At 41.5% G+C, this 24,010-nt stretch overlaps 1 protein-coding gene across 1 annotated transcript in view; it reads right to left on the minus strand.

Annotated features, from left to right (window-relative positions):
- pes (pescadillo) overlaps positions 1–24,010 on the minus strand; it is an 83,270-nt gene that overhangs the window by 56,692 nt on the left and 2,568 nt on the right. Inside the window, exons 2-5 of the mRNA XM_060907427.1 lie at positions 22,184–22,263; positions 10,779–10,932; positions 10,373–10,482; positions 8,321–8,492 (exon numbers count right to left, since the gene is read on the minus strand). Coding sequence (XP_060763410.1) covers positions 8,321–8,492; positions 10,373–10,482; positions 10,779–10,932; positions 22,184–22,263 — 516 coding nt within the window. The remainder of the gene's footprint in view (positions 1–8,320; positions 8,493–10,372; positions 10,483–10,778; positions 10,933–22,183; positions 22,264–24,010) is intronic.

Here is a 24,010-nt window from a genome sequence, read left to right on the forward strand (position 1 = left end):
TTAACAACTAATGCTTGTTGTTATTGCAGGGTGGCCGCGGGTCCTTAAAAAGTCTTAAATTTAATTTTCCTAAAATAAGGCCATTAAAAAGTCTTAAACTGTCTTAAATTTCAAACCCCGTGGTCTTAAACTTTCAATCTCAAATTTATGGAGATTTTACTCAGTCATATCGTTAAAATGTGGTACACTTTGGATGGGGAAAAAGTTTAACTGTTTTTGATGCTCACAATTATACCGCGCAGACTCCGAATCCACCGGTTGCTAGACACACGCGTGCTTGACAACCACTCAGTGCCTGATCTGTTGATGGAGGGTAGTCCGAGCCACAATGGGTAAATGTAAATTTAATGATAACTGGCTGCAAGATGCAAAATACTCGTGGTGGCTGAAAGCTGTACCCAAAGATGCCAACGAGGCATACTGTGTAGCATGCTGTAAGACTTTTAAGTTGGGCACAATGGGGATAAGGGCGGTGGACTCTCATATGAAGAGCGCCAAGCACGTTGCTTTTGCTAAAGGCCGCGAGCATCAGCCTCAAATATCCAATTTCAACGCTGCCACCACTAACGGTCGTGGAGAAGAGGATAGATCTGCGAGATGTAAGAGAATATTGTGTGTGTGTGTGTGTGTGTGTGTGTGTGTGTGTGTGTGTGTGTGCACGCGTGTGCGTGTGAGTGAGTGAGAGAGAATACATTCTATTGTATGAGGGGCCGCATAAGACTTTATCTATTCTGACCCTCTCACATGCATACATTCTCACTCTCACATACGTATATTCTCCTCTCACATGCATGCACGCGAGAGGGAGAATGCATGCACGCGAGAGGGAGAATGCATGCACGCGAGAGGGAGAATGCATGCACGCGAGAGGGAGAATGCATGCACGCGAGAGGGAGAATGCATGCACGTGAGAGGAGAATGTATGCACGTGAGAGTGAGTATATATATGTATGTATGTGAGAATGTATGTATGTGAGAGTGAGTATATATGTATGTATGTGAGAATGTATGTATGTGAGAGTGAGTATATGTATGTGAGAATGTATGTATGTGAGAGTGAGTATATATGTATGTGAGAATGTATGCATGTGAGAGTGAGTATATGTATGTATGTGAGAATGTATGTATGTGAGAGTGAGTATATATATGTATGTATGTGAGAATGTATGTATGTGAGAGTGAGTATATATGTATGTATGTGAGAATGTATGTATGTGAGAGTGAGTATATATATGTATGTGAGAATGTATGCATGTGAGAGTGAGTATATGTATGTATGTGAGAATGTATGTATGTGAGAGTGAGTATATGTATGTATGTGAGAATGTATGTATGTGAGAGTGAGTATATATATGTATGTATGTGAGAATGTATGTATGTGAGAGTGAGTATATATGTATGTATGTGAGAATGTATGTGAGAATGTATGTATGTGAGAGTGAGTATATATATGTATGTATGTGAGAATGTATGCATGTGAGAGTGAGTATATGTATGTATGTGAGAATGTATGCATGTGAGAGTGAGTATATGTATGTATGTGAGAATGTATGTATGTGAGAGTGAGTATATATGTATGTATGTGAGAATGTATGTATGTGAGAGTGAGTATATATGTATGTATGTGAGAATGTATGTATGTGAGAGTGAGTATATATGTATGTATGTGAGAATGTATGTATGTGAGAGTGAGTATATGTATGTATGTGAGAATGTATGTATGTGAGAGTGAGTATATATGTATGTATGTGAGAATGTATGTATGTGAGAGTGAGTATATGTATGTATGTGAGAATGTATGTATGTGAGAGTGAGTATATGTATGTCTGTGAGAATGTATGTATGTGAGAGTGAGTATATGTATGTCTGTGAGAATGTATGTATGTGAGAGTGAGTATATGTATGTCTGTGAGAATGTATGTATGTGAGAGTGAGTATATGTATGTATGTGAGAATGTATGTATGTATGTGAGAGTGAGTATATATGTATGTATGTGAGAGCGAGAATGTATGTATGTGCAAATAACAATATATGCATGTGAGAGTGAGAATGTGAGAGAGCGAGTATATATGCATGTAAAAGGGCCAGTATGGATAATGTCTTGTATGGCCCCTCATACTATTGCGTGCATGTGAGAGAATAGTATTGTTTGCGTGTGGGTATCGTTCCAAGTGTTTTAAGAAGTGCAAGTGAGCGTACCTTTCAAGTGAGTGAGCCGGAGTTTCAGGTGTACGTGCATTCACATTGTTTAACTGTTGTTTTCTGCATTGTTGTTTGACCAAAGATGGAATTGAACAATTCTGCTTACAATGTGACTCCCCAAGCAGAGAAAATAATAATTAAAAAAAAAAAAACTGTTGCACTGGATTGTGTGTGTGTGACTTCATTTACATTTTCACATTGGATTCAAACGTTGTGACCGCATTCTGATTGTCACATATGCCGCTTTTCCACTACAAACGCGGCTGAGTCGGGCTGAGCCGTGCCGTGCTGAGTTGAGCTGAGTGGGGCTGTTGGAGTTGCATTTCGACTACAACCGCGCTGAACCGTGCTGGCTGGAAGTGGGTGGACACATTGGGTGGAGTTAGCGAAAGTGGGTGGACGTCAGGTGATGTCGTTAAGCAGCGCAAACAGTGACATCAGTGATCTTTTAAGCGGTAGTCTCACGACCCGAATAGTAAACAATAAACATGGAGGACATGGAGTCGTTAGTGTTGCTGGTCTTGGTGCTGTGGCTTGTTGTCACCGACAACGCGGACAGATACTGGCAAGAGCGTATAGATGAGGCGAGGCGCATAAGACTTCAGAAATTCTCGTAATTCGTAATTATTCTTCTTCCGGGTTTGCGGTGTTTACAGATCCCAGCGCGCTCGCGGGGCGTGTGTGGGCATGTGAGGACACTCCTCCTCACCAATCAGTGCACAGGGGAGTGTCTGCTCACGCCCCCAGCCTCACTCGGCACGGTTTGGCTCGCTTCAGCCCCACTCCAAAACGGTGCGAGTTTTAGGGGCTAAGCAGGGCTGAAGCGAGCTGAGTCGTGCTGGTTTTTGGTAGTCGAAACGCGAGCCGTGTCGGGCTGAAGTGAGCTGAAAAAGGGTAGTGGAAAAGGGCCACCACTGAAAAAGGGTAGTGGAAAAGTAACACCGTTACAAGTTTATCCTTATATTGTGTTCTGAGTGTGTGAATGCCTGTCAAGGAAAAGAAATGAAGTACTTCTACTAGAATAGTGTTTTCTGGTGAATGTTTACAAGAACAATAAGTTACATTAAATTATATAGGGTTTTTTTTTTTTTCAAAAGAGTACGTTTTTGCGTGACTTTAGATGTGGTCTTAATTTTTTTTGGAACATGGTATGAAAAAGTCTTAAAAAAAGTCTTATATTTAACTTGGACAAACCTGTAGACATCAGTCAGTTTTTAAGTATAAATAATATTATAAACGATATTAGGCCATAGTAATTGGAATATGATAATTGTAAATTTTATATTCTTTTGTTATGAGATTTTTAGAATAGATTTTAATTTGCGGTATCCACAAGCACGTTTCTGTGAGGCGAATATTTTTAGGCTTCTGCTGAATGGGATTTTGAATATCAATTAAGTAAAGATTAATATTTTTTAGTTTTATTTATTTATTGTGATGATGATATATTTATTATTTAGTTTTATTTATATGTATATGCATCTTTTCCCTCCCCCCTTTTTTATTATTATTACTATTATTAAGTCAAGTCAAGTTTATTTGTACAGCGCTTTTAACAATAAACATTGTCGCAAAGCAGCTTTACAGATTTGAACGACTTTAAACATGAGCTGATTTTATCCCTAATCTATCCCCAATGAGCGCGACGGTGGCAAGGAAAAACTCCCTCAGACGACATGAGGAAGAAACCTCGAGAGGAACCAGACTCAAAAGGGAACCCATCCTCGTTTGGGCAACAACAGACAACATGACCTATAACATTAACAGTTTTAACATGAAGTCAGTTTCGTTGATGCTATAAACCCCCCACCGACGGAAACCCGAGCGCAAAACCGTTCACGACATCCACAGTCCCAAAGTCAGCAAGTCAACTGCAGTCCCCAGCCACAAAAGCACCACTGCAAGAGTCCAGAGCGTCCTCCAGGCGCAACCCCCAACTGTCCACATGGGGCCGTCCTTCACAGGAGCGATCCGATGAAACTCCAACCAGACACAGGGCACCAGGATGGATCAGGCAGGTCCGAGGAGCAGAAGAGGTCAGCATCTCGATCCCAGGACCGACATGTAACTAATTATTATTATTATAATAATAATAGGGCATACTGTTATTGGAGCCTAGCTCTGTTGCATGACCCCCACCATTTATTTATTCATTTATTATGTGTTTGTTTATTGTATCTGAGGTGGAAGCTTAATAAAATAAAATAAAAAATAATGTACATCTGTACATGAGGACACCGTGACCTTTGAAATCTAATCACCAAACTCTACCCTGTGTCCAAAATCGCTCCCTACTCACTATATAGGGCACTATATGGTGAGGACGCCATTTTGTAGTGCTGTCCGAAACCTTAGTGCACTCAAAGTATCCCACAATGCATCACGAAAAGTAGTGTACAACCGATGGTCACTAACCAAAGCAATATGGTTTGTGGTCACTAACCATCATGCATTGTGGTCGTGCTGAAAGAAATCAAATTAAAAGCCTCAAATTTGATTTAATAAAAGGCAGCGGCAAAGAAGAAAAAGTATTCAGCCTTGATTTAAAAGAACTGAAAGATGCAGCTACTCCGTATTGATTAATGTTGGAAATGCGCTCAGTATAATATGGATTTATCATAAAAATACATGCACGTGTTTATTATTTTGAAAACCCACCAGCCGGGTGATCTGGCACGTTTTAATTGTGCGACAGCAGTGACGTAAATAACGGCGCGATGGAGTAGTGTCCGAAAGCGAGTTTTCATTTTACCAATGACCTCACTATATAGTCCTCTCTATAGTAATCCCCTATATAGTGAGTATGGAGTAGTGAATGAGTGAGCGATTTCAGACACAAGGTAAGATTCCTGTTCTTGGACTGGAACCCAGTGTGATCTTCTGTTTTCTGTTGCATGCTGAGATGCTTTTCTGCTCACTGCGGTTGTAAAGAGTGATTATATGCGTTACTATATCCTTCCTGGCAAAAAAGCTCAAACCAATCTGGCCATTTTCCTCCGACCTGTCTTATCAACAAGGCGTTTATTAAAAATAGCAAAAAAAAAAAAAATTCACGGCTTAAAAAAAAAAACCCGATGGATCTTACTGCTAACTCTCGAGTGCATCCATGGCTCCCACTTACCTTATGGAACTTATTTGCAAGCGCTGTAACAAGGGAACTGGAGCCGACAACAAGCGCTACCTCAAAGCTCCAAAATTAAAGCGGATGAGATTTGGTGCTCGAAGTTTTTCTCACTCACCACCAACACTGTGGAACGAACTACCAGATGCTCTTCATTTTGAAACTGACTTTGACTTGTTTAAAGTGCTGATGACACGAACATGACTCTATGCAATTTCTTAAATAAACTATACAACATGGCAAACATGTTAGATTTCTGTTATAATTACGTGAAAAGAAGCTGTTGTTACGCAAATATCCAACTTTTAATTGCACAGCGCAAGAAAACTGGGTCCGTGGCTCGCGGCCATGCTGTGACGTCAGCGGGAGAACACGCTGCGGTTCACTGGCTGTTCTACTCTGGTTCTACTCAATGGAAATGGCGCATGAAAACGCCGGCGAACTCTCTAGTGCTAGCTCTTCCTCTTCTGGGAGTCTAGAATTGTGTTGATCTCTTCCGAATAGAATCTATGATAGCCTACCCTCTTTACCCTTTGCCTCTCGTTGCTAGGCGGCAGTTACATGAAAGCCGCAAGCTTTCACAAGCAAATACATGACTGATATCACGCCGACTTTATGATTACATTTATGATTATCATGTAGAATCTATAGCTCTACGTACCTTTATCTTATGTCGTTTCACAACACATGTTCTGACAGGAGGACTGTCTTTGGATCCGGCATAGTTACTAGTAGACCCCCTCCGGAATACTGGCAGTGTTGCCAGATTGGGAGGTTTCAAGTGCATTTTGGTGGGTTTTGAACATATTTTGGGCTGGAAAACTTCAGCAGTATCTGGCAACAGCTACAGTCAACAGATACTGCTGACGTTTTCCAGCCCAAAATATGTTCAAAACCCACCAAAATGCACTTGAAACCGCCCAACTGGGCGGGAAACCTCCCAATCTGGCAACACTGTGTAGGCACTGCTGATGGTAGTAACACACGTTTGTGCTGAACTGAACACCCAAGAGATTCTTTTAAGCTGGGAAGGGTGTCAAAACAATCCAAATCGAAGTGTTCAGAGCACAGGACGGATGTTGGTGAGGGCTTCCACTTGTCACGAGTGCGCCTGACTTGCTTCACCCACTTCGCATGCAGCTCAGGATCTCTGGGAAACTTGAATAAACTTACCCCATCCTTGTGGGTTTTGGAGCAAAAGCCGGCAACACAACGCGAAGGCATAATAACTATATATATATAATAATGTATAATAATAATACTAATAATGACAAACTGAACACCTGTCGCATCAACAACAAACTGGTAAGTTAGGAGGAAGGTTCTTTCGCTGACGTCATATAGCCCCTCCTCCTCCTTCGTCTCCTGGGTGCTGCAGCCCCGTCAAATTTGCCCAAATAGCCGCGTTTATCATCATAACTTGTAAAATAGGCGCCTTCATGAATTAATATATGGATCATCGGGAATTACTTATGTTATAAAACATCGTCAAAGATGTCAAAAACGTGTCATCAGCACTTTAAGAAACACTTAAAAGACATCTATTTAGTAAGAAAAGTTAGAATTACTTGTTGGCAACAAGTCTTTCTGGAAGTTTTTTTTTTTTAATTATTGGTTTCATAATTTTTTTAAATAATATAAAATCAAATCAAAGTCCTTCCCATGCCATGTGGCGCATAGGGCGGCGCCGATCTCCGTTTCCGTAGTCCTTGGCTTCTCGCCTATTACATGGCTAGGGTTACAGTGGGAGGGCTAGTCCTCTGGTAACCGCGAGAGTTTAAATAGCATGTAGCCTTTTATTTCACAAATATCATTGGCAAACAACGATGTGTGTGTCTTTCTGAAACTTTGTCTATATTTTCAGAATTTTGTATAATTAGGCGTTTACTAAAAATAGCAAAAATTCACAGCTGGAAAAAAACAAACAAACAAAAAACCCATGCAGAGTTCAAAGACATGCAGTAAGGTTAATATGCGACAGCCTTGAGTTGAAGTGCCAAAGAGTGGCGGCACACGTACGTACGCACGCCGCCACCACCACTTTGCTCTCTTACGATGAACTACATTTCGTTGTACATTTGTGCAGTGACAATAAAAGGCATTCTAGTCTCTTCCATATAGCTTTATTTTTTTTTTCACATAACTTTTTAAGATATATTTCATCGGATCTTTTATAGTATTTCGTCAAGCACTCTACAGTACTACATATCTCATTATCTCTATCCGCTTTATCCTGTTCTACAGGGTCGCAGGCAAGCTGGAGCCTATCCCAGCTGACTACGGGCGAAAGGCGGGGTACACCCTGGACAAGTCGCCAGGTCATCACAGGGCTGACACATAGACACAGACAACCATTCACACTCACATTCACACCTACGGTCAATTTAGAGTCACCAGTTAACCTAACCTGCATGTCTTTGGACTGTGGGGGAAACCGGAGCACTCGGAGGAAACCCACGCGGACACGGGGAGAACATGCAAACTCCGCACAGAAAGGCCCTCGCCGGCCACGGGGCTCGAACCCGGACCTTCTTGCTGTGAGGTGACAGCGCTAACCACTACACCACCGTGCCGCCACTACATATAAATGCGCTTTATAATTAAAAAGAAAGTTAAAGGCATTTCCACCCACAGAACTGTCGCTCACGCAACTCAATGGTTTTTGTTTTTCGCACCATTCTGTGTAAACTCTAGAGACCGTTGTTTGCGTGTGAAAACCCCAGGAGATCATAAAGGTGTTGCAACACCTACGCCACAGTGAAAGAAAGTCACGCTTTGAGATCACGATTTTTCCCGTTCTGATGTCTGAACGTTAACTGAAGCTCTTGATTTGTATCTGCGCGATTTTATGCATCAAATGATCGGCTGATTAGAGAACCGCATCGAACAGCAGATGGACGAGTGTTCCTAATAAAGTGGCCGGCGAGTGTATATCCCCTTTGGTCTAGTTCCTAGTAATGATTCAGTAATAATCATCACCGAATGTGATCACCGACCTTCTTAAGCGAGCGTGAGGTGATGATGTAGTTCATCCACTCGACAGTGAGTCTGCGGCACAGCTGGATCACCTGCACGTGGCACTTCCCGGTGCGTGCGAACGTAGAGAACAGGAAACACATGGACAGAGAGTCGTCTACGTCGCGCAGCGCATCGATGAACGTTGGATACCTGTCAGAACAATCACAGCTGTCAACATTGTGCATCATGTTGAAAAAGGTGCAAGCGATGCGATGTAATGTAATCACCCTCTGCTGTTGAGACGCGGTACTGCGTCCTCCTATGGAATCAATTTTGTGCCAAAATGTTCATACAATACTTTTGAAATATCAAACAAAAACAACAAATCAAAATACAAAAAAAGTCAATTTTTTTAGACTGGCAAACAAATTATTCGTGTAATCGTGCAAAATATCAGTCTATTACTCTTCAGAAACCTTTTATTTTTGTTCCGCGTCTTTCTCAGTTTTGTTTGACGTAATTTATTTTGGTTGCGATTCCAGCTTTCTCGTTTGCGCTCCCTGACTTTTTGCTTGCAGTTTTGGCACAAACTTGACGTGTGGGTGGGCTGTCCAGGAACGCATTCCCATTGGGTAACTTGTGTTTGACTGACAGCTACGTTCAGCCATTCCCCCGGAGGCTGTTGCGACCATTCCCTCCTCGGATTCTGGCGGACTGTTTGACGAGTGACCGATCCATTGACGGTACACAAGGATCGAGTGGACTTCAGTGGCGACTATGATATTGAATTAATTCAACAAAGTGTAAATTCAATATCATAGTTGCCACTGAAGTCCACTCCATCCTTGTTTACCGTCAATGGATCGGTCACTCGTCATACAGTGTTGGGCACGTTACTTTCAAAAAGTAATTAGTTATAGTTACTAGTTACTTTTACCAAAAAGTAACTGAGTTAGTAACGGAGTTACTTTGTCATAAAAGTAACTAATTACCAGGGAAAGTAATTATTCCGTTACATTTTGTTCCCCCTCAAAAAAAATCAAATTCAATTAGTGTAATCATAATAAAAGTGAATGTTAAATGTGTTTAATGACTGAAATGGACACTTAACAGAACCAATTAGTAACGTTATCTACACTATATTAATATTTTTGTGGGACAATGTGAGAAGACATCTATCAAATGTAATATATTTTTGCAGTTATTAAAATTATGTTACTAATTACTGGCCACTGACGAGGACAAACGCTTTGTTCCTCGACATAATGTGCATTGCACGTAAACACTCTTGCCTTTTATTTCAAGTAATGAAAAGTCCTGTCTGTATTTCCAATGTGAAAGCGCAGTGCTGGGCTGACCGCTCGCCATCGCTGTGTCTTCCGATTGAAAGAGCGCGCAGTAGTGCAGTAGGCGTGGCCTACCTACATATGTTGTCCAAATCTACTCTGATTGGCTGACTATGCCGTTGTCTCGTGTCTCCCCGCCCCACACGAAAGCAGAGTAAAGAAAGGCTGAACGAGCAGCGTGCCAGATGAGAACAGCTTTAATAAAGTAACGCATAGTATTTTATTGTAAGTAACGGGAACGGCGTTATAACGATGTAAAAAGTAATTAGGTAGATTACTCGTTACTAAAAAAAGTAACGCCATTAGTAACGCCGTTTATTCTAACGCCGTTATTCCCATCACTGCTCATCAAACAGTCCGCCAGAATCCGAGGAGGGAATGGCTGAGCGTAGCTGTCAGTCAAACACAAGTTAGCCAATGGGAATGCGTTCCTGGACAGCCCGCCCACACGTGAAGTTTGTGCCAAAACTGCAAGCAAAAAGTCAGGGAGCGCAAACGAGAAAGCTGGAATCACAACCAAAATAAATGACGCCAAACAAAACTGAGAAAGACGCGGAACAAAAATAAAAGGTTTCTGAAGAGTAACAGACTGATATTTTGCACGATTACACGAATTATTTGTTTGCCAGTCTAAAAAAATTGACTTTTTTTTTTTGTATTTTGATTTGTCGTTTTTGTCTGATATTTCAAAAGTATTGTATGAACATTTTGGCACAAAATTGATTCCATATCCTCCTGCCTCACCTCTCCTTTATGATGTGGTCCAGTTTGTATGCGGGTTTGTTGTCTTTCAGCCTCTCGACGGAGCCCCACTCTGCCTTCCCGTACGCTTTCCGCAGCTTACGCACGAATATCTAACAGAGAAGAGAAACACATCAGGATGAGGACAATGAGAAACCTGAATTATATCTGGATATTCAAATAAAATTGGATTATTCTCCAATAACAGCAGCACGTCTCGGAGCTTTTTACTCCTCTTATACCACAAGATTTAACTCATCGCTGGCAAAATGCGGTTGTATGAGGATTAGGATGTGTTTCGGAAAATAAATAAAATTAATCAATCAACAATAACAGCACTGCAGATGTTTCAATCCTTTCTTCTTGTACTCGAACCCACAGCGGTTCGGGCTGCAGAGATCATGCTCACCTTGTACTCCCGGAACTTGTTGATGATGGGCTCGTGCAAGAGGAAGCGGATGTCTTTGAGCAGGTAGAAGGTCCTCTGGGCCGTGGAGCCCTTGTTGACCTTCTTCTTGTGTTTGGGTTCATGAGGGTAAATTCCTTTCAAGATGCACAATCGTCTGTAAAGAGAGATCGAAATCGAAAACCATCATCATCAGGGCTTTCCCCAGGGGAAAAAAAATATATATATATATCAGAGCGGTGCTACTAATGTCATGGATGCGAACGGCGCGCCTTTTGGCGGATGCCGCCTTTTTCACGGTTGTCTGGGGGACTTGTGTGAATCGCGCAGATCCGATGAGGTTTCTTTTTGGGGGGGGGGCACGTTGGAGTGTCTGATTATAATTTCATCAAAGTAAATTCTGTATTAAAATTACTAAATAAGCAAATGCCGTTACAGTCCATGAAACATAGGAAGTACAAGTATGAGAAGAAAACAGTAAATCAGAAAGCTGCGCATGTAAAGCCAATTGGCTGCGCGCCATTATCTGCTGCTGGCTGCACTTCACTGCACGCGCAAGGATTTCCATCAGTCCAACGTAAGTTACGTAATTGTAGTAGGGCTGCACAATTAATCGAATTTAATTGAAAATCGCGATTTTGGCTGCCACGATTAAATTAAATGAAAATCGCAATTTATTTCCATTTAAAGGCCCGGTCCCACTGCACTTACGGATGCAAAGAGGATGTAAAACGTAAAAAAATCTTTGTCATCCGTTGGAAAACGCTATGCATCCGTTGTGTACTCATTGCATACATGCTTCATACGCTCTATCCATCGAGCATCCGTCCACTGTGATTTCATCCGCGCAAAAAGTTTTGAGATGCACAAAACTTTTAGAACGGATGAACTTTCCGCCGTGTACGATGTAAATCTGCGACATATACGAGCAACAAACGTTCTATGTCTGTTATCCTCTCTGCATCCTCTGGGCATCCTCGCAACTCACATCCGCTGCAGCTGAAAACGGAAAGAGGGAGGAAAGATAAGGTACATGAAACGTCTATTCATCGTTAGTAGCACGGAAATAGAAAGGATGTAAGCGTATGCATCTCGTATATAAAGTATTCAAAACGGACAAAGCGTTTATATCTGGGATGTATCTCGTATATTTAGGATGTCTGGAGTATGTCTAGAGTATGTAGAAGGACACCTAGCGGACAATGGATATTTTGTATAAAAAGGGGGAGAAAATCATCTAGTAGTAGAGATGTATCGATGTAGCCGCCAGCACGTCTTTCCGCTTTATGCTGACGGCGTGCGTGCTGCATCCCTTTATATCCGCGGAGCAGACGCAATTCATACCCCCCGCATGCGCAGTGAACGGTCTGCATCCGATATACATCCGCGCAACATCCCCTTTGTTTCCGTTAGGCGTACGTGATGCATCCCCTTCATCTGCTATGCATCCGCTCTTTCTGCTATGCGTCCGCTTCTCAGTTATCACCGGTAACCCCTTCGGAGCTGTCATCCACTTCCATCCGCTTTCATCCGCTAGGCTTCCTATGAACATGCGTTTAACATCCCCGCTAAATACTACCCACGTCCGTTCTTTTCCGTTCTGTTTTCGCAAATTTTCGCCAATTTTGTCCATTTCTGGAGCGGATGAAAACGGACAGAGCCACCCCCGAAATTTTGCTCGTCCGCTGTGTCCTTTTTGCATACATTTTGTGTCCATCAGCCAGTGGGACCGGGCCTTAAAATGCGAGCTCTGCTGCATATCTGATCAAGCACTTTTTGACCAGTACTCCGCCAAACCATTAGGGGGCGAACCGACGCATGTAAGGTTTCATTACTCCGCCTAAATAAGCAAGCAAGCCAATTGCAGTGTTGCCAGATTGGGCGGTAATAAGTGCATTTTGGCGGGTTTTGAACATACTTTGGGCTGGAAAACGTCAGCAGCATCTGGCAACACTGGCCAAGTGCGCAGAGCTTCAGTGCAGCGGTATCTTCTTCAAGGGGTGATAGCGTGAGAGTAGGTAACAGATTGAGGTGAGAGAGAAAAGCTAACTATGTCGGAACAACAGACTATTTAGCACTGGAGGCAATGTTGTGACCTGCCTTTGCTCATGTTTAAAGCCAGAGCATGTTGATAGGCTGCTCTTTCTAGCTAAAAACTTGTAGGCCTCAGTATAATGCTATGTAACTGTTGCAACTGAATTTTCAGTTCCTTCATCCTTTGGTAATTTCTTGGATAAATTTCATTTATTTGTCATTTGGAAATCAGAATTTCTCTTTTAAATTTCATTCTGCACTGAAAGCTGTTCATATTGTTTGTTTGAATATAGTGAAATAAAATTTAAGTGATTTCCCTAACATCAAGAATAATCGTGATTTAATAATCGCGATTACAATTTTGAACAAGATAATCGTGATTATCATTTTTTCCATAATCGTGCAGCCCTAAATTGTAGCCTAGTAAACTAGACTCACCCGCCTAGCGGCCAAAAATATTTTTGCCTACGAGTGGGTCTAGCCTCGCACCATATAAACAAAAACACCCCGGGCATCAAATCGTGCCCGCCAATCACAATGCAAGGTTTTTGTTTGGATTCTTTGGGCGGGCTTTTGCAGGAGTGACGACAAGGCTGCGTGACGCTGGAGAAAGCGCAACAGGAAAGACGACTACGGCTAGTGAACAGCGCGCGTTTGACTCCGCTTTGGAATCAGTTTTAGAAGAATTAGACTTGGAGTTTTCGTTGAAACATGAGCAGGAAGAGGCTCTCCGCTCATTCCTTTTCAAGAAGGACGTTTTCGCTGTTTTGCCGACCGGCTATGGCAAAAGTCTGATCTACCAGCTGGCTCCGCTCGTAGCCAAAAGGATGGGGCTAGTTTGTGCAGTACGAAGAATTAATAAACAGCTTTGAAACATTACTTTTTGATTGTTTCTTATTTTCCCGTTATTTTAAATTTAAGGGAAATTATTTCACCAAACACCACTAAATAAAAACTCTCAAACAGTTTAAGCAAACCCTTGAAAAACACTTGAAAAAAATAAGAGTGTATGTTAAGTATGTGGTACAGACTCCAAACTTGTGGTCATTATCTCCAAACTTCTTAATATCTAGAACCTGTTTATTAATTAATACGCATTTTTAAAAATTATTTATTTCAAGGTCTCCCCCACTGCTTTCTGTCGCTCTGACTACGTCACAGTCACTGTTGCGCTGATTGGTCAGAGCGTTGGCCTATACGCACAGAGACAGTTTGAAAGACAGTGGATTGTTCCTCCCACACCCGTCGGCTTGCCAGGCTAACGTCATTGGCTTTACGTGCGCAGCTTTCTGATTTACTGTTTTCTTCTCATACTTATACTTCCTATGTTTCATGGACTGTAACGCCATTTGCTTATTTAGTCATTTTAATACAGAATTTACTTTGATGAAATTATAATCAGACACTCCAACACCCCCCCCCCCCCCAAAAAAAAAAAAAAACTCATCAGATCTGCGCGATTTACAAGTCCCCCAGACAGCCGTGAAAAAGGCGGCATCCGCCAAAAGGCGCGCCGTTTGCATCCATGTAATGTGGAGCCGAGCCCATAAGGGCCAGCTGCTAGGGGGTCCGGGGACATGCTCCCCCTTGAAAATTTTGAAATTCGAGACTTCAAATGGTGCATGCTGGTGGCATCTCGGGCTGATTTAGGCACAGTTCAACATGATTAAATTTGCTCTTTTATACCTTGTCAAATATGCAAGGGGCAAAATTTAAAGGGTAAAATTAGATTTGAAATGAAAACACTGGAAACAGTCACTTCAGAGAAATATTTAAATAATATTGGCTGGTGTTGAGTGAGATTTACTCCATTCAGCTAGCATGATAGTGAACGAGTCGAAGATGAGTAGCTGAATGGAATATATCTGATATACAACGGAAAAAAAAAGCCAGCCAATATTATTATTATTATTATTATTATAATACATACACGTGTGTATGAACTTGACAGTTCAAGTTCAAAGTTACTTTTGGTCATAGTTATTTATTTATTGTGTGTGTGTGTGTAGTTTGATGTTTGAGTGTTTTTGTCCGCCGGTTGTGGTGCAGCTCCGGACCCAGTTTTGGGCATCGGTTCCCTCCAGGCCTTGGTTCGCTGTGGGTGATACCCGTGCTCCTCGCTATGGACTGCTGTGAGCTCGTTGCTCATTTTAACATCATGGTTGTCCAGCGCTCTGTGCAGCGGTGCTTTAGTGCTTGGCATGATGTTCCGAGCGATGTTGCTCGGTGACGTCGCAGCAGCTGTGCAGGCAGTTTGGGACGTACCGGCGCTCTGCGTGGCGGTGCTTCTGTGCTTGCTTTTTGGATCCATGGCGCGGTGCTCCGAGCGATGTTGCCTGGCGGCGGCGCGGCGGCTGTGCGGGACTTGTTTTCGTGCACTTTTTGGTGCGACTGTGGCTGCTACACCATTGGAATGACATCCTGACCTTTATTTGTTGGACTTTCTATTTATTTATTTTTGTTTCCTATAATTCTAAAGCGACCTTGGGTTTTGAGAAAGACGCTATATAAATTGTACTTATTATTATTATTACATTGCAGTTGTTGAAAACAAAACGGCTTTGCTGAGTGAAGTCCTCTTGTAAAAGTCTCCGTCACTTTTCCTCACCTCCAAGTAGAACTTTAATAATAATATTTTGATAATAATATTGAAAAAATTGTTTTTTTGATGTCTGTTGGTCTGTTTTTCTCTTGTAAATATACAACACAATACACCTTTATTAATTCTCCCAAATGGGTTTTTCAGAATTAATTTACATGAAGCTTAAAATTAAAATATAAAGAAAACTACACCCTTAATTACAATAATAATATATTAAAATTATATAATGCTTGAATAAATGTAAAATAAAATATATACATACAGTGGTGCTTGAAAGTTTGTGAACCCTTTAGAATTTTCTATATTTCTGCATAAATACGACCTAAAACATCATCAGATTTTCACACAAGTCCTAAAAGTAGATAAAGAGAACCCAGTTAAACAAATGAGACAAAAATATTATACTTGGTCATTTATTTATTGAGGAAAATGATCCAATATTACATATCTGTGAGTGGCAAAAGTATGTGAACCTCTAGGATTAGCAGTTAATTTGAAGGTGAAATTAGAGTCAGGTGTTTTCAGTCAGTGGAATGACACTCAGGTGTGAGTGGGCACCCTGTTTTATTTCAAGAACAGGGATCTATCAAAGTCTGATCTTCACAACACATGTTTGTGGAAGTGTATCATGGCACGAACAAAGGAGATTTCTGAGGACCTCAGAAAAAGCGTTGTTGATGCTCATCAGGCTGGAAAAGGTTACAAAACCATCTCTAAAGAGTTTGGACTCCACCAATCCACAGTCAGACAGATTGTGTACAAATGGAGGAAATTCAAGACCATTGTTCCCCTCCCCAGGAGTGGTCGACCAACAAAGATCACTCCAAGAGCAAGGCGTGTAATAGTCGGCGAGGTCACAAAGGACCCCAGGGTAACTTCTAAGCAACTGAAGGCCTCTCTCACATTGGCTAATGTTAAATGTTCATGAGTCCACCATCAGGAGAACACTGAACAACAATGGTGTGCATGGCAGGGCTGCAAGGAGAAAGCCACTGCTCTCCAAAAAGAACATTGCTGCTCATCTGCAGTTTGCTAAAAATCACGTGGACAAGCCAGAAGGCTATTGGAATGTTTTGTGGATGGATGAGACCAAAATAGAACTTTTTGGTTTAAATGAGAAGCGTTATGTTTGGAGAAAGGAAAACATTGCATTCCAGCATAAGAACCTTATCCCATCTGTGAAACATGGTGGTGGTAGTATCATGGTTTGGGTCTGTTTTGCTGCATCTGGGCCAGGACGGCTTGCCCTCATTGACGGAACAATGAATTCTGAATTATACCAGTGAATTCTAAAGGAAAATGTCAGGACATCTGTCCATGAACTGAATCTCAAGAGAAGGTGGGTCATGCAGCAAGACAACGACCCTAAGCACACAAGTCATTCTTCCAAAGAATGGTTATAGAAGAATAAAGTTAATGTTTTGGAATGGCCAAGTCAAAGTCCTGACCTTAATCCAACTGAAATGTTGCAGAAGGACCTGAAGCGAGCAGTTCATGTGAGGAAACCCACCAACATCCCAGAGTTGAAGCTGTTCTGTACGGAGGAACGGGCTAAAATTCCTCCAAGCCGGTGTGCAGGACTGATCAACAGTTACCGGAAACGTTTAGTTGCAGTTATTGCTGCACAAGGGGGTCACACCAGATACTGAAAGCAAAGGTTCACATACTTTTGCCACTCACAGATATGCAATATTGGATCATTTTCCTCAATAAATAAATGACCGAGTATAATATTTTTGTCTCATTTGTTTAACTGGGTTCTCTTTATCTACTTTTAGGACTTGTGTGAAAATCTGATGATGTTTTCGGTCATATTTATGCAGAAATATAGAAAATTCTAAAGGGTTCACAAACTTTCAAGCACCACTGTATGTACAAAATTAAAATCAGCGTCTTCGAATATGCGGAAAGAATATCCAGTGACGTATTGGTAGCCTTTCGGGTGTTCAGCGCGTCTGTCTCTTTAAGTCTTCAGCTTTTAATGAAGCAAACCTCGCGGCCATGTTTGTGAACAAACTGTCAGTCACTCACTTGCGCAGAAGTTTTACGTCTCCGACGTGTCTTTTCCAGTTTTTCCATAAATTTAATATGGAAGATTAAATGCGTGAAGAATATCCGGTAAAGTTTTGGTAGCCTTTCGGGTGTTCAGCGCATCTTTCTCTTTACATCTTCAGCTTTTAACGAAGTAAAACCTCGCGGCCATGTTTGTGAACAAACGGTCACAGTCACTCGCTAGGGCAGAAGTTTTACATCTCCGATGTGTCTCTTTTCCAGTTTTTCGATTTCCGTTGATATGTTTTTCCCTTGTAAATATGCGTGAAAAATATATAATGAAGTTTTGGTAGCCTTTCAGGCAGGCTTTTAGGCAGGATTTTTTTTTAGGGAGTCTAACTTTTTTGCAGGTGTCACTGTATGTGGCGAGGTGTAGCGGCGCGTTGAGCGCCGCTGGCACGAGTGTTTTAGGGGGTTCCGGGGGTACTCCCCCGGAAAATTTTGAAATTTCTAATGCTCTCAAATGCTATTTCCTTCATTTTGACAGCAAATTTTGAGCAATACAGCCAAGTGTTTTTGCCTTTGTTACAACATTCTTGTATCAATAGTAAGGCTGGACTGGGGGAAACCCATTAATTACAAAGCTAGAAGGTAAAAACCAAGGTACTAAAAATTTACATTTAGGTATGAAAAACCTTCAAATTGTTCTCACCTTTGAAATGCATGCAACACACAATAACTTTTCAGGTAGAATGACCCCAGTACTAATTCTAAACATTTCTATCTTGGTGGAATTGAGCAGCGCCCTATGGTGGCTGAGATATGACGAATGTGACAACCATAACTTGTGACAACCAACCCCGGTCATCCCTATTTATTCATGCAAGAAACCTGGCTGTCTAGTTATGGGATTGTGATAGTTTTTTGACATTCCAAGCCTATCAACAGTTACAGAAGAAAAAAAAAAAACTTACATGAGTTCTCTTCTGAAAGAAGTTGGAAATCGTTGTTTGCCTTCCTCTTTTCTTCATTTTCTTCCTGTCATGCCCAAAAAACTCAGAAAAATCTATCTTCTATCTTCCTTACCAAATATCCCACGTGTTCGTCCTTTTCACGTGCGTTCTTTGGAATCCCAGCATCCTTTAGAACGTGTCGTATTTGATTATTGTTTAGCCTACTAGAAATACTACCCGCCGGCTCGACTACCACACTCTCCACTACGTAGCCTGTAATGTTGGGAAAATCTGCATGAAAATGTGTTATTTACTGTTAAAAGGATTTATTCGGGATAAATAACATGTCAGGTAAGGCCGGTTTTCTATAGACTACATTCCACATTTAGCTGCGGCAATATAGTCTACGGCTATATTGTCTGGATATTTATGCCAGTGTCTCCTAGGCATACATCTTTTCCCCCTCTGCTCTGGGAACGCATATTACAAGTGCTTTGTACACCAAATTTATTTAATAACCCATTTATTTATAACGAGGGCTCTCACAACTTTGAAATTAGTGCAGCCATAGAAACGCGTGTTTCTGTAGCTCTGCGGCGGGTGCCTATATTTTGTACTCTGGGCTCGTGCTGTTGCTATGGTAACCCTGGGCGTCTTCGGGAAAGACAGCTGTCAAAGCGAGACTTCTGAAATTTCCAAAATGGCGGTGTCAACAAAGCTTGTAGATCCTCGGAAAGCTCAGACTCGGCGATTTTTTAACATATTCAGCTAAGTTACCGGACATAACACGGGCGGAAATATTAGGGCGTCTTTAGGGCGTCGTACTAAAAAGTAGGGCGTCCAATTTCTTGTTTTTTTCAGTACAGGGCGTCGAAAAGACGCCCAGACGCCCCTCTATCTAAAAGCCTGCTTTCAGGTGTTCAGCGCGTCTTTAGTTTCAGTTTTCAGTTTATTTATTTAGTGCTTAAACCGAGCACTGAATTAGCCTCGTCTACTCTCCCAGCCAACAAAGAAATGATTGTGTGCAAAGTTTTGTCATTGGATCTTCACATGAGTTCTGATGTGTGACGTCGTGTTGTCTTGACAACGTGCAATATTATAACAATATCGTACGCTGATTCTCCATTGGCGAGAGTGGCGTAATACATGGAGGATCAGCGATATGATGACAATATTGCATGCTGTCAGTAAACCCACTAGAAGGGAATGGAATACATATATGTTATTTACCAGCTGGGAGGTCCGTATCGTGAAATACCGTGACCGAGGTCTTGAAAGTACTGAGCAAGGTCCTCTGGGCCGAGGTCAGTATTCAAGGCCGAGGTCACGGTATTTCACCATACAGACCAACCTTAAGCTGGTAAATAATATATTTATTTTTTTCTTTACCAAATTCTAACAGAAAACGAGAGCGCCCGAAAGGGGAAAAGCAAGCAGAGCCGCCATTTTGAATCCTCATTCACGGCTGTAATGCAAATGGCTTCCTCCTCGGTATACAAGTGCACTTCCATGGCAGGACAAAACTACATTTTGCCGCCTATGTAGTCCCCTATTTATACACATAGGACTCATTCAGGATTCAGCCATATTTTTGCTCGGCGTTAGCAACAGTTACAGGTTTTTAGCTTTCTCCTGAAATGTTTTCTTTTATTTCTTCTTCCTCAGGGTAGTAAAACTCGCTTTCGCTGTGAACACTGTCGTTATCGCTATCCATGCTGTAAAATTAATGCTATTCTCCTGAGAAATGCGAAAATAAATGTTGACAAAAATTGCTACGATGTTTGTTGTTGTCGTGAACGAGCGAGTCGCCACAGGTCCGTAACCGGGGTCCGTAACTAGGGTCTGTGCCGTAGGATATGGACCCGCTCGCCAGCCAATCAGAGTGCAGGATTTGATGGAAACCGGACTGCGAAAAAAATAAATGTTTTATCCCATGGATAAAGTTGGCTGTATGTATTACTGCACAGCATAATACTGAACAACGCAGCAGTTGAAATTTGAATATTAGCAATACAGCTGTCAACTACAGACCTGCAACCCAACAGGCAAACGCCACACACAAGCCTGCAGTATAGTGCCAGGAATAGAACTGAGGTCAAAAATCACGCAACAGCACCACCTAGTGACCAGCGCCTAGAACACGGTTTTATGTACAGTTACGAATGGCACTCAGTGCACGCAACGAAACCCTTTATTTTCACTTCTGGGTTGAGTCCCAGGATAGTCTCAACCTATATATTACAATATCTTCCTGTTTCTGTAGTTATTACTCATTTTCAGAGGCGAATAGGATGTTTTTTTGGTGTGCGAGTGACAGCACGGTGCTTTGCGGAAAGCCCTGATCATGCCACTGAGCACAGAATAAACATCGTCATTCAAAGCTGAGAGACTCCGCCACAAAAGCCCTGCTGTAATAGACTTCTTCAAATGAATATTCATCAGTCAGTGTTATAAAAGCAAATATTTCCCAGAAAGTCATCATAAGCATCTCAATTACAATACCAACAAGATACCGTACTGTGTAAAAAAAGTCTTAGGCACAGGTAAAGAAATAAGCTGTTGACCAAAAACAGCTTAAAAATAATGAAATGTTTCAACATTAAAAAGAAAAAAATACTATAAACCAGGGGTGGGCAATTATTTTTTCCATGGGGCCACATGAGAAACAGAAAATTTTGTGGAGGGCCGGACCAAAAGGCTGAACTAAAAATTCTGCGTAATATTAATTGTATTTCTTTATATAAAGCAATCAATATCGTTGTTTTTACAAGCTGCTAAGACTGGTAAGAGTATGGGGGAAAAAACGAGGTTGCCTTACAAAAAAAAAAAATGTCATTTATTCAATCAAATTTCCCAAAACAATGCTTAACAAAATGTGAACGTTTGTACCTTTTTTTTTTCAGTCACATTCACCCCAAAACACAATAAAGACATCACAATATTGTCTTTCTACTCCAAATATCAAACAAGATACATCATATTATAATAATGATGCCGTGTCGATTCGGTGTAGGAATCAGATCTACAGATCGGCTCGGGCTCCGGCGCCTGCTGGTGACGTCACACTATGTGATTGGCTGGACCGTTTGAAGGATGACGTACAAGTTTGTGGTTGGTCTGGACAAATTACGGAAGTAGTTATCGCGGGATTAGGTTTCATGGGATTTCATGTCATGTTCATGTCGCGCGCGTTGCGTTTTTGTTGAACACAACTTCAAAATAAAAGCAATGCGCATTCAGTCCATGCATGAGGTAAAATTAGAAAATACATTTATTTTGTAATTTCTAATTAACCTTACGCGGGCCGGACAGAATGAACCAAAGGGCCGGATGCGGCCCGCGGGCCAGAAAATGCCCAGGTCTGCTATAAACAGTAAGCCATAATAAATGAATCAAAGTCAATATTTGGTGTGAGACGACCTTTTGCTTAAAAAAAAAATAGTAGTCTGAGGTCCAATGAGTGCAGTTTTATAAGGAAGGAAATGAGCTGTAGGTTTTACTGAGCGTCTTCCAGAACCAGCCACAGTTCTTCTGGACACTTTGACTGTCACACTCGCTTCTTCATTTTGCACCAAAACCCAGCAGCCTTCGTTATGTTTTCTTTTTTTAAATCATAAAACTGCTCGCTTATGGAATATGCTGCTCAGATACAAGCATTTTTTTCTGTAACATTTAATTTTGTGCTGGGAAAAAAACAAAAACGAATGTTTGGAACTCTAAAATGTTTTTGTAGTGACTCGATAATGTAGAAGTCATAAAACAGAAATCTATAATAAAAGTTTAAACAATAGGGTGCCGAAGACTTTTGCTGATTTTGCAGCACTGACCTGAAATCAGGCAGACTCAGGCTCAGCTTCTTGCGCGCTTTGTTCCTGCTGATGTAGTTGGTGGCCGAGCCGCTTTCATACTGCGGAGAAAGAACACACATGGCACACGCTTCAGAACCGAATAAAGAGTCGTTCTCAAAAGCTGCATTCGAGAAAGAGACAGACTCGTTATTGATAAAAGCATAATGTGTAAAAACTAGGGCTGTAGCGATATGCGTATCGAAATCGCGATACGCAGAGCCACGATCCGTATCGCGATACAAGAAGGCAGAATCGCGGTACACCCTTTCAAACATCTCCTCAGCCCAAAAACAGAGGCGCTCCCAAACTTCAATTTATGAATACTTTACTTTTTATTTAAATTACATTTTAAACTTACTTAAATTACTTTTTTTTTTAGATCTATTAGTAAGTCGTTTTTTCGCCGACCTGCGACAATCTTCTGCGAGTCACGCAACGTCCACACTCGCCACTGGCAGAGCATTCATTTCTTTTAAGCGGTCGCCATTCGGGTTGCGACGTGGGGAGCGAATCTGTAAACAAGCAGCTCATTGGCTGGCTAGGTGTGCCACAAGCCAATCACAATCACTTGACCGGAAAGGCATGCAGTGTTGCCAGATTGGGCGGGTTTAGGTGCTTTTTGGCTGGTTTTGAACATATTTTGGGGTGGAAAACGTTAGCAATATCTGGCAACACTGAAGGCATGTCTGCTTGGGCGGAAGCCTTCTGCGGCAGTTACATTTTGACACGCGAGCAATGTTTCACCATAAAAATTCCGTAATTTCCATCTGTTTTCCGCGATCACAGAAAATCATTGGTCCTATGAGAGTGAGACAGTGAGAGAGCCACACCCCCAAAAAAAAATCTTAACGGATTTACACGATTTGGAAAAATGACTTTTTCAGAACCGAAACAAACAGAGCTTCCGGCTCAACAGTATTATTTTGAGAAATAAAACAATCTTTGGATATACATTTGTTCATTTTTGCATACATATTACTCATTCTCTGCAGTGGTCTGAATTATCGGTTATTAAATAGTTAATGTAAGTAAGTAAATGTTAATAATTCAAATTTACTACTTTAAAAAACATTTTTAAAAAATCGTGGGCGTATCGAATCGTGGGTCAAAAATCGCGATACGAATCGAATCGTGAGTTGGGTGTATCGTTACAGCCCTAGTAAAAACCTGTACATCTATTCCCATGGGATTAAACACAACACACAACCTTCACTACACTGGGTTTAAATTTTACATCAGGCCACGTTAACATTCACCAAAACTCAGGTTATAAATAAATAAGTGTCTGTTGAACGCTGTAGACGAAATAAAACCCACACAATTCATCTTCAACAGTAGATTCTGTACAGAATAGAAAAGTGCAGTAATCCGTCCTGAAGTTAATCGAGTCGAGGTTTACATCACACTCAAGAGCACGAGTCGGAGGCAAACTTTTCCCCCCTCCCAAATCCACAGGATTTTCACAAATCCCAACTCTTTTCTATAAACGCTCACACAAATGATTTATAAATAAATCCGTACAGATCCAGTCTGATAAACGAGACCCAGTGTCGTCATACTGCTTTATACAGCTTCATGCTGCTTTAAGCTGGGCATACACTGTGCGATTTTTGGCCCGATTTTGACACGATTTTCACTCGTGCGACTATTTTGGAGATCGGGCCGAGTTTTGGTTCAATCGTGCGTCTCGGATCGTGTAGTATACACGGGGTAACGACAAGCGATTAACACTTCACGACCTCCTCCCAATCGATCGGATGAAAATCAAACCTGTTTGAAATCCTGAGCATCAGATCTGAGCATCGC

The sequence above is a fragment of the Neoarius graeffei genome, chromosome 24, assembly GCF_027579695.1.
Source record: "Neoarius graeffei isolate fNeoGra1 chromosome 24, fNeoGra1.pri, whole genome shotgun sequence".
Taxonomy (NCBI): domain Eukaryota; kingdom Metazoa; phylum Chordata; class Actinopteri; order Siluriformes; family Ariidae; genus Neoarius; species Neoarius graeffei.